The sequence below is a fragment of the Cariama cristata genome, unplaced genomic scaffold (genome assembly GCF_000690535.1).
Source record: "Cariama cristata isolate BGI_N322 unplaced genomic scaffold, ASM69053v1 scaffold5540, whole genome shotgun sequence".
Classification (NCBI taxonomy): domain Eukaryota; kingdom Metazoa; phylum Chordata; class Aves; order Cariamiformes; family Cariamidae; genus Cariama; species Cariama cristata.
Window position 1 is genome coordinate 132950 of NW_009596277.1, and position 10322 is coordinate 143271.

Below are 10322 nucleotides of genomic sequence, written 5' to 3' on the forward strand. Positions count from 1 at the left end.
GCCGAAATTTTTCATGACTAGGAAAAAAAAAGAACTCTAGAATATATGTTAAAAATCTATTAATCTTCCTGCTTTTATTTGTGAAGACTGCCAGCTAAAATCCCAGCTATTGTTGTATGGCAGAGATGCGTATTTTTCTCTCTCACTTAGAAACACCTACAGCTTATCCGCAATACTGGCTAAAAAAGGCTTAGGGCAGCAAGCAGGTGTGTGTTTTACACATTTGACTCCAGTTTTCAGGAGGAAAAAAAAACCAAAAGCTTCATGTGTTCTCTACAAATAAATAAGATTGCAATTGAGAGTCTTCCAGGATTTTCTTCCAAAATTTTGGCTGGCTGCTTGGATAAACCCATTCTAACCAAGAATAAATAGGAGGATTTTAGGTAATCAGAAATAATTATCTATCTGAATTAAATTGATTAGGTTTCAGTATTTAATTTTAATTTAATTTAGTTGTGTAACAAACAGTACAGATTATAGGACAGATTTTCTGCTGCCTTTGAAAGAAAGCGCTTCCAGCAGCAGATGAATTTCAGATCTGTTACCTCTCCAATAAATGACCAGCATCACATTCCAGAGCATTTCTAGGTTTTAGAGAGTTCCTCTTCCAGCCTCACCTGCTATAACCCTGCTTAACTTACGAAGTACTGTCAAATTGTAGTATCAGTGAGATGACTACAAGCTAAAAATTAATCTGATTGCAATATAAATAAGTTAAATAATTTACAGCAACATGCAGACTGACCTGTCCAGTAATAGGTTAGGTGCAAATAAAAGCTTTCCTGGGTGTTCCATGGAGCGCCAGACTAAGCCAATCATCAGTATCTCTAACCAGGCACATTCCAGTAGATGGACCTGATCATGGAGTGTTAAATCCACAAATCCTGAAAGAATAAATAGGAGACAGTAAAAACACTCCAGTTTTGTAAGTGGAACAACATCATTCAAAGAATCAGGTTAAAAAGGGCATTGGAGCTGGATAACCAAAAAGAAAAAGCAATAAACCAGACAATTGTTCTCTTTACACTTTGGGCTGATTTTTTCCTATTAGAAGGTCCGCCATGTCTCCGTCCTACAGAACAGTCAGCAGCTCCTGGCCCCGGCCGTGCCCTGGCTGTACCCGCCCCGAGAGCAGGGCAAGCGCCCGGCGAGCATCTCCATCCCGGCGCCTGCGGCCGGTGGCCTGGGCAGTCAGGCTCCGGGGCCGTGCTGCCTGGGGCGTGATGGAGGGAAAACGGAAAAACACCTCATATGACATGAAATGATAGCTCTCCTCAGCCAGCCCCAGACCACTTGACCTGGTGGAATGCCGTTTCACAGGCTCACGAGCAGTGCACCATACTGCTAGTGCGCTGTCAGTGTGGAAGGGGGCCCAGAGCGGACTTCCAAATAAACTAGGAAGCAAATGCTGATCATGCAGTCAGAATTCACTGGTCAACCACTTGTTCATGTTTCTGTTGGACTATAGCACCTGGAGGAAGGAGGTGACCTCTCTTACTCTGTATTTAAACTGTGCTAGAAACAATGAATGCAAAATGAAGAGGTTGCTTATAGCAATACTAAAATATGAGTATGAAAGAATAATGATGAAGGTAGATATGAAAGCACGCTGACAGTGCTCACTCCTGTGTTCGTTTCATGGAACAGATCATATTATTCTCCATTTGAGATTCTCACTTATTGTGAACGTTACTTTCAAACCAACGACAAGTCAAGGGGAGATTGCGTAATACAATTTATTACAACTTAGCACAAGTTATTCTTTAAAATTAGCATGAACTTGCTAAAATGAAATGCATAGAAGTCCCCTTAAAACAGATCTTATTTATCTTTTACTCAGTGTTATAAGTGGAACACATTATTGAACTCTGCCATAGTTTGTGGGGTTTTTTTTTTGGAACTGTAATTGATTCATATTAGTCTTCAGAACACAAGTTACAGGGTAAACTACCTTACCAGCCCAGTAAATGGCAGTGATTTTGCTTCTGTGTTGTGACCTCACTAGAGGTTTATACTGAGTCACTTTCAAGGAATATACCTGACTACCTTGAGAAAAAAAAAAAAAAATGTTGTGCTATGTTGTTAAATGTTGTGCTATGAAATATCTTTTTTAAATAACAAAGAGGAAGAGAAGGAACAAAATATAGTCCACAATAACTTAGAAAATACTCTTATGTTCTGCAAAACAGTTGTTGATACAAATATTTTTAATGAAAACATCTAAGAGAGCTAATCAGTCTATTAATAAAGAATCATTCAAAAAAAGGAAACAGCTTTGACACATCTGAAATAAAACCCATCTATCAATCATTAGGACTGAATTTAGACAGTTGCAGTACCTGCTGTTTTTATGAAAGTGGTAACTATTGAGAGGGGGGAAGTTGTCTTTTCCTTTATTTTTCCTTTTTTACCAAATGCAAAAACGACTTTCAGACTTCACAGACTAACGGAATTGCATTTGCCTGAGTCACCAAACAGCCTGAAACAATAGAGCTGAAACTTAAGAGAGCAACATTCTTAACTACAAAGCACTGATTACAGCACTCAGGAATGAAATGGGCAGAAACTGCTGTCTACATGTGGCGAACAAACAACAAACACCATGTTTCCTATTAAGTATTGCCTTGGTACACAACAGCTAATAATACAGTGTTTTTATCTGTGCTTGAAGGGTACCCAGCGAGGCGGGGACACAAGTCTCCGTGTGGTGTCCTTTTGCCATCAGGTCATTACAAGGCCGTTCCGTCGCCATCATTCCAGGTGGCTGCACGCCACTCTGCAGCAGATTGCTTTGACTGTTGCAGAAAAACTGAGCTTGTTACAACTCCGGCAATCCACTTTCATGTAAAACTCCGCTCATTCTACAATATTATGGACGCCAAAACATTTTGCTTTGTTCTCCACACTGTCTTGGTCTTTATTTTTACTACACCTATTCTCAAACCCTTTTCAAGCCCTGTTTTTTCATTAAAGCTTTGTTTTTCCCCACCCCTAAATATGAAATTTCAGATTGCACTGGGGCTAAGTAATCTGCACAAAACCTAAAAAGTAAAAAAGAAAGCTAATAAATTACCTCACTAGTATTGTAGAGGAGGGGCAATTTGTTAGCCTGCTCTGAGAACAGAAATACACTGCCCAACAATGCTACCATCTTTTAAAGTACCTGAACATGAATACCTTGCATTAAAAAGGCCTAAAAGGATTGGCCAGCAATATTATTGCTCCTTGTCTATTAACTCTGATTTCAGTGAAGCTAAGGAAGTTTCAAAGAACTAAGATGAAAAAGAAAACTGACTGTGAGTCCATGGTTTAAAGCATTAAATAGTCTGTCAGCCTGACATCTGCTTTGGGTTCTATAACAGAACAGCTAACCCAAACTTTGATTAATGCCGGTTTAAAAGTCTGTAAGATAATAATACACATCAACTGTAATTAATAAAAAAAACCTTATCAATTATCTTGATGGCTTTTTAAGTGACACTATAAGTTTAGTTGATAAAAATAACAGTTTTGATGAAAGACTTCCATGAGACATTTGATTTCGTAAAAACATGCAACAGATTAACTGAATTGAAATATTTTAAATGACACATCTCAGTATGTACTGGCAAAAGGGTAATGAACAGAACCGAACTGAAGTGTTTCTTAAGGAACACCATACAGTTTACTTCTTTACCCTAGACAATTTTTTTAATGGTGACCTGGAAAAGACAGAAATCATTGTTCAGATGTCATGATGGCATGTGGGAAATAATGCAAAAAGCAGGCTGATAATCTGAGCAATCTAAATCACTCACTAGCATCACCATAAAAAATATAGATGTAAGTTTAAACCCAAGAACATTAAGCATATATACAAGTCGGAAACAGTAGCAGCTATGAAGAGGACTTGGAAATCATGGAGAAAAATCAGCCCAGGTTGGGCTTTCCATGGGAAGCTGCATCTAATAAAGACACTGAACTTCATAAAAAGCCAGGGAAACTCTGAGAGAGTAAGGAAGTTAAATCACCTCTATGTTACCTGAATCTGGTAACCATTCTTCAAGCAGGATGAGAAGTTGGACAGAATGACAGAGACACATCAAAACGAATAAAGCATTGGAAAAAATGCCCTCTAGTGAGGAATAGGAGGAATTTAGTCATTCTTTCTGAAGCTAAAGAGGTTAAAGGACTGCAATGGGTAAATATCTAAAGAAAAAGAGACCAGCATTACAAAAGGTAATGGCATAACATACAGAAGCCTATGCTGGAAGCTAAACCTGCTCCAAGTCAGACTACAAATGAGGGGCCATCGTTAACAACAAAAGTAGCTATTATCTAAGCAACATACAAAGTTTCCATGAATTTGCTATCATCGGAAACATTAATCAAGATTTAGTTATTATTTTTAAGACATACTCTTGTTCAAGCAAGCTAATTTGGAATAATGTTACAGAAGGTTAAACTAAATTGTGAATAAATCACTATCTGATCCAACTGTAATCCTACCTATATGTTTATACCATATGTCTTAATTACCATGATGGGTACCTGAAATAAAATTTCAGCCAATTTTTGCAAGACAATAAACAACCATAAAGAATGACTCTGTCTCCAGGTGCTTTGAGGGAAACTAAAGCAAAAGCAGTAAAAAGCTTCAAATGCAATAGCAAAGTATCCCTTTTACAACAGCAACTGATACCAGACGCTTAAGGCAAAACATACAGCAGGACAAACATACGCTTCTACGGAAAGCTTTCTCAGGCTCCGGTGGTATGTGGCTCAGGGACTTCCAGAGCCAAAGGTGGTCTTTTTGTGCTTAATATCACTTAACATTTTTTCCTCCAAGTTTGTCCAGGTGCTTTTTGAACCCACTTAGGTATTTAATTCACTTCACATTTTTTATATACTCTGGAAATAGTACTGTCCAGTAAGAAGTTAACACTAGGTAAATAATAATCACCTGTTGTTCTGGGAAAAAAACCCGCTCTTACTCTCATTTGATGCACCTAATTATTTTATTGGAAGATACCATCATTCCTTAGGGTATCATCTCACTGATACTCCTCCCTTTTCCAAGCATTTTTAGTATATTCAGTCATTCCCCACATGAAAGTTATCTTGTTCACCTTTGAACTCATCCTTCTCAGAGCATTTTCCAGTTCAACTGTATTCTTTCAGAGACAGTGAGACTAAGACTGCACAGTTTTTCAGTCTGCCCTTGTCTTCATCACCTTAGTCAACTTAATATCATCCATAATTTTTACCACCATTATTCACGCCTTTTTTTCCAGCTAATTTATGACTGTGCTGAACAACATAGGCCTAACTATTGAACTCCAAAAGTCGCCTCTTTCCTAAATGTCCTGCCTGTTTGTCTGGAAAGTCTTTAACTTGATAGCAATGGGAACTTTTATAATATCTCCTACAGTAAAAAATATTGGATGTTATACTATACAAAAATGTTGTGTGAAATCAGAACATTCCTACATTGTGTGTCTTAAATTTGAACACATGAAATACTACTTTTTTTCTGTCTTAATGCAGTGTTTTGGAAAGTGGCAATAACCACAGAAAAAGGCTGTTATTTACAAAATACAGTATCTCAGCTATGCAACAGTCAGGTAATAGGCCACATTTGGAATAAAACACTAATTAGGTTGGCAAAGACAGCAGGGAAGTAGTGGTGAGTGCTGCAACCTAATAGCTAGCAACCATTCAATAAAGCAAACAAATTAAGAGAGGTTTATATAGACAAAAATGTCAAAGTAGATGAAACAGACAAACAGAAACATAATTCCTACAGCAAGTTCTGTTCTCAAGAAACAGCCAGGAAGAGGAAAAACAGTATCTGCTTCTCCTAACCTAAAGCACATTGGAGGATCAATAGCTCACTCACCACTGCTTGATCAAGACGCAAAACCTGCGCCTGCTGTAGAGTCAGAGCTTCGTGCCCAACCTCGCCACTTCAAGCAGAGGTGGGACCGCATCTACGTGTTTATCTCACATATCAGATGACATTTAAGTCTGAACTTGCATGTATCACTCAGCGTCTTTCACCCTCAAGGCTGAGCCCTGAAACCTCTTAGTTAAGAGCTGGCTAAAAGCTAAGAAATGGCTAAAATTTGCACCTTGTCTGTGCATGCCAAGTGCAGGCCAAAACAGAGTCCAAGGACAAGTGAATTGGAGAATTACAAACACTGTTTTCCATGAGACTCAGAATCCACACAGTTATTTCTATAATCCTAGTTATTCCTACACTTTTCCACAGATCTTCAGACTGAAATTATAAGAAACTTTTATTAAGTTCTCCCTCCTGAAGGCACTTAAATTATGGCATGGACATATTGGCTCAACTGTTGACGCAACTCCAGTGTTTTAAATCAACACCCATTTTGAAGACTGAAGATCAAAAATCTCTAAAATCCAACATTTTCAATCCAAATATTTGCTAAAAAAAAAGTAGTCTCGTTATTTTATTTTTTTTTTCTTTTTAAGGGACATTACTTTTGTTTCTGTAAGTGGGTTCAGAAAAAAGTTAATTAGAATTTGCTGAGTTCCAGGGAGGAAAGTCTGAAAGGCAAACGCAGAGCAAGTGGCACAGTTGTAAGAGCCTCCAAATACTTTGCCTGCTCTTTCAGAATCATCTTGTTTTCGCTTCCTGTATAATTACAATACAGCAGAATACCAATCCAAACTTATACACTGCCTCCTCTAAGCCTAAACAGTCTGTCAGAAATGAAATGAGATGAGATCAGAGAGAACAGCATCTGCTCTTAATTACTGTTAATTCCTTTTAAAAATTTTGCTTCACATTTGCCATTGTCAGCTCTAATGGTTCTAAACCTCTTTCTGAAAAATAACAATTACAATTTACAGGCGTAAACATAATGTGAGTTAGGGATGTTTGGGGTTTTGGGCAAAACCCAAAAAGACAGAAGAATCATAAGGCCCTGCTTTCACGGTCTGTATCTGTACTGAAAGTCAAGATCAAGCAAGCTTTTCGAGGCCCTGCTTTCACGGTCTGTATCCGTACTGAAAGTCAAGATCAAGCAAGCTTTTGCCCTTCTCCTCCGCGGGAAGCTTCCGTCCTCCCCGAGCTCGCCTTAGGAGAGCTGCCCTGAGGTTTGGTGGGCGACCGCCCCCGCCAGACTCCCCACCTGACGCTGACCCTGGAGCGGGATGCTGCAAAGGTCTCACGTTTGTCACTTCTATTTTAGATCCCATTTCTAGGAGCTGGTCTGCTCTGCTTCCACCTAAAAGCTGCACCGTGACAATTCCAAAATGCATTTCTCAGGTAAATGAGAACCATTTCAAATGTTTTCCAGGAATGAGTAAAGTTATCATGACTTCACTCCCTGCTTTCTGCTTGCGCAAAGAGCGTATAATTTTTCAGGCCAGTCCAGTCCATATCTTTTCAGGATGAAGAGACTAAACAGATCCTGAGGCCATTCCTGGTCCAAATAGGCAATGCCTCATTCAGGACAAGAACCTGTCCCTCCCTCTTCAGGTACACACCAGCCTAAACTACAACCGAATGTACCCTGCATACATCAGCTCTAATAAATACTGTCCTGTTTCAAATTTCCTATGCCAAAGCAAGCTTGTAAGGAAGTTAGCCAAGTGGAAATTGATCTACTCAAAGTCAATACTTTGCACCAAGCACAGTCTGGATTTCGGGCCATGGAAACACTCCAGGGGTAGTGACAGATAATCGCCACTGGTCAGACATACATTCCCTTCTCCTGACAAACCCTTGCCACATTTTTATGAAATACTGCTGTGTTCCTGAGAGAAAAACCCAAAGTCCACAGCAGAGCACCAGCTTGGCTGGCCTGGCCCTGGGGAGATGGACACGCGCTGGCCGGCGGGGCTACGGGAGCACCCAGCCCCCAGCTTTGGAGTGCTCCTCCGAGTTTTGGGGACACCAAACTCTCACTGGGCAGCAGCCTCAGCAAATTATTCTGCGGGATTTGATTGCCTGGGAAAATGTGTCCTGTGCTGGTGGATGGTCGGGCCGCGTACCCAAAGCCAGAGGTTTCTTCCTCACCGCGCTTTCCCTGTCGCAGACGCAGCTTGGAGAGAAGACAAGCCGGTCGCGTTGCAGCTCAAGCCCCTGCTGACACACAACACAGACCCAGGGAAGCTGAGTGCTTTCGTGTCCTGACTTTCCTTGATGTGTCGCTGTGTCTGCCTTGACTAAAACACAGTTTTTATTTTGCAACTGTTTTTACCTTGTTAACCAAAGATTATTCCAGAAAGTGCATTAGCAGCACCAGTTAACACAAATACGTTGAGGCTTTCCATCAGGGAACATAATAAAAGTAATCGGCACTCACGTAGCACTTTACATTTTCAAAGGGCAGTAAAGCCATTAGGTATTATTAAATGCATTTTATAGATAGAACACAGAGAGGTTAAGTGCCTCATCCAGGAGGAGGCAGGAGGAGGCTGGAGGTGTGGCAGGCTCTCCGCACGCTCCGTAGTCCTTTCAGCCCCGAAAACCTTTGGGGTGGAGAAGCCTCCTTGAACTCACGTGCAAGCTCTGTTTCTTGCAAATCAGTAAAAAGGGGAAAAAAAAATCGAAGCAACTGAGCTTTTCTCAAAGAGAAAAAGGAAAGAAAGCCTTACCAAGTTAGAATTGGGGAGGAAATTGTTTAGAGTGTGAGCAGAAAACCTGGATGCAGGGAACCAAACAAGCATTAATTCTTAATTGGTTTTTAATCATTTACTAATCTAGGCAAGGTAACTGCCTATATAAAAAAATCCTAGACTTAAGCTTTCTTCTCCCTCTAAACAAACAGCTTAGAAAACTATTAAAATAATAACAAATCTTACTACTAATAATAATTATAACAACAACTACTGTATAAGATTATAGGTAGTGAAGGCTGCTTGCCAGTTTGCCAGTAAGTTTATCATACTGTTTTTGTAAAGCAAGAAGGGAGACATAGATGTATTTTCTGTACAAAACCCAAGCACTTCAAATGATCACCAAAAAGTGAGGTTCACTATTACACGACAAATTCCTGCAGCACTATATAGCAGTTATTTAAAGCACGTTAATTATCATTCATTCCTGAACTCTAATCCAGACGTCTGAGACTCAGGCTACGCTTTGACAAAAGAAAGATGCTACTTTATCGTTCTTCTACCACTGAGAGCTGGGCTGTTTCTCAGGCAGTTCAGGCTTGCAAACAAAACGCACAGGACATTGGCTGCGTACTAAGAACGGGACAAGGGCAGCCGTTCCCAGCGATTTTAAGTGTAGGAACAGACCGTCAGCAGCACGTGAAGTCTTTTCTTTCAAAGGGTGTTCTCGGAATCTCTCCCTGCACAGGTGAGGAAGGATACAAAGGTGAGCAAAATGTATTAGCTGCTGACTAACACACACAGTATGAAGTAACACATCCTTTCCTTATTGTCTCTGCAACAGTTAATTACATTACACTAAATTCAGATGAGTACTCGGGCCAGTTGCAAGTAGGTTTCATGGGGTTTTTTTGGATTTGTCATTTTTGCAAGAGGTCACTGCTATGCAAAATGTTTTTCATCAAAAGCAGATCCAGCTAAAATCATTTGTGGGGCTGGTTACACATTCTTGCCTGACTTTTACGAACTCAAAAGACACGCTCATAAATACAAGCTGTCCTCTCTACCTCATTCTTTCCCCCCTCCCCGCCCCACAGGGCCGCGGCTCCCCGGCCCTCTCCGGGTGGTTTAAGTGCTCAGCCAACTGAAGAAACAACCCAGCGAGGAGGAGGAGGAGCGTGAGAGGCGAGCAACCGGCAGCCGGGAGGAGCAGCAACCACCTCGGGTGGTTTACGCTTTGTGTAAACCTGCCCCAAGACTTGAGGTCATGTCCAGCACGACTTGGGGTTTTGTGTGTGTTCAGCTGCACCCAAGAGAGCCTGAGGTTTTCAGCGTTTGTTTGACCTCCTTACTGAAGTACCAGGCTGTGCTCCAGTCACAACCTAAATCAAGTGTATGTGAGCGATGGTTTTGTGGCTGTAGAGAAATAGCCTTTGAGGCAAAAGGTCTCTTTAAGCAATCACTCTTTAAGCAATCTCTTTAAGCAATCAGTGTCTAAGCAAACACAGAGTCACTGGAGGAGGAAAAAGGAAGCAGACCGAAGTGGGCTTTTTCACAGCATTTTAAAGGACCCCAGCATGCCCCTGTGAGGTTTCAAATGGCCGCTTCAATACACAGTTATCAAGGGGGAATTTTAAAGCCAAAGATCAACCTGCGAGACTTCCCAGCTGCCCTCCTCTTTTGCAGAGTGTGCCTACAGGCTTTTACTACATCCTATCACTGATTTCATGAGCACTTGAGTTGGCAAAGGC

General features: G+C 40.7%; 1 protein-coding gene across 1 annotated transcript in view; it reads right to left on the bottom strand.

The window, feature by feature from the left end:
* LOC104165593 (estrogen receptor-like) overlaps window positions 1–2752 on the bottom strand; it is a 22345-nt gene extending 19593 nt beyond the window's left edge. Inside the window, 2 exon segments of the mRNA XM_009705259.1 lie at window positions 746–884; window positions 2677–2752. Of these exon segments, the coding sequence (XP_009703561.1) occupies window positions 746–884; window positions 2677–2752 (215 nt within the window).
* Between the last annotated feature and the right edge of the window lie 7570 nt (window positions 2753–10322).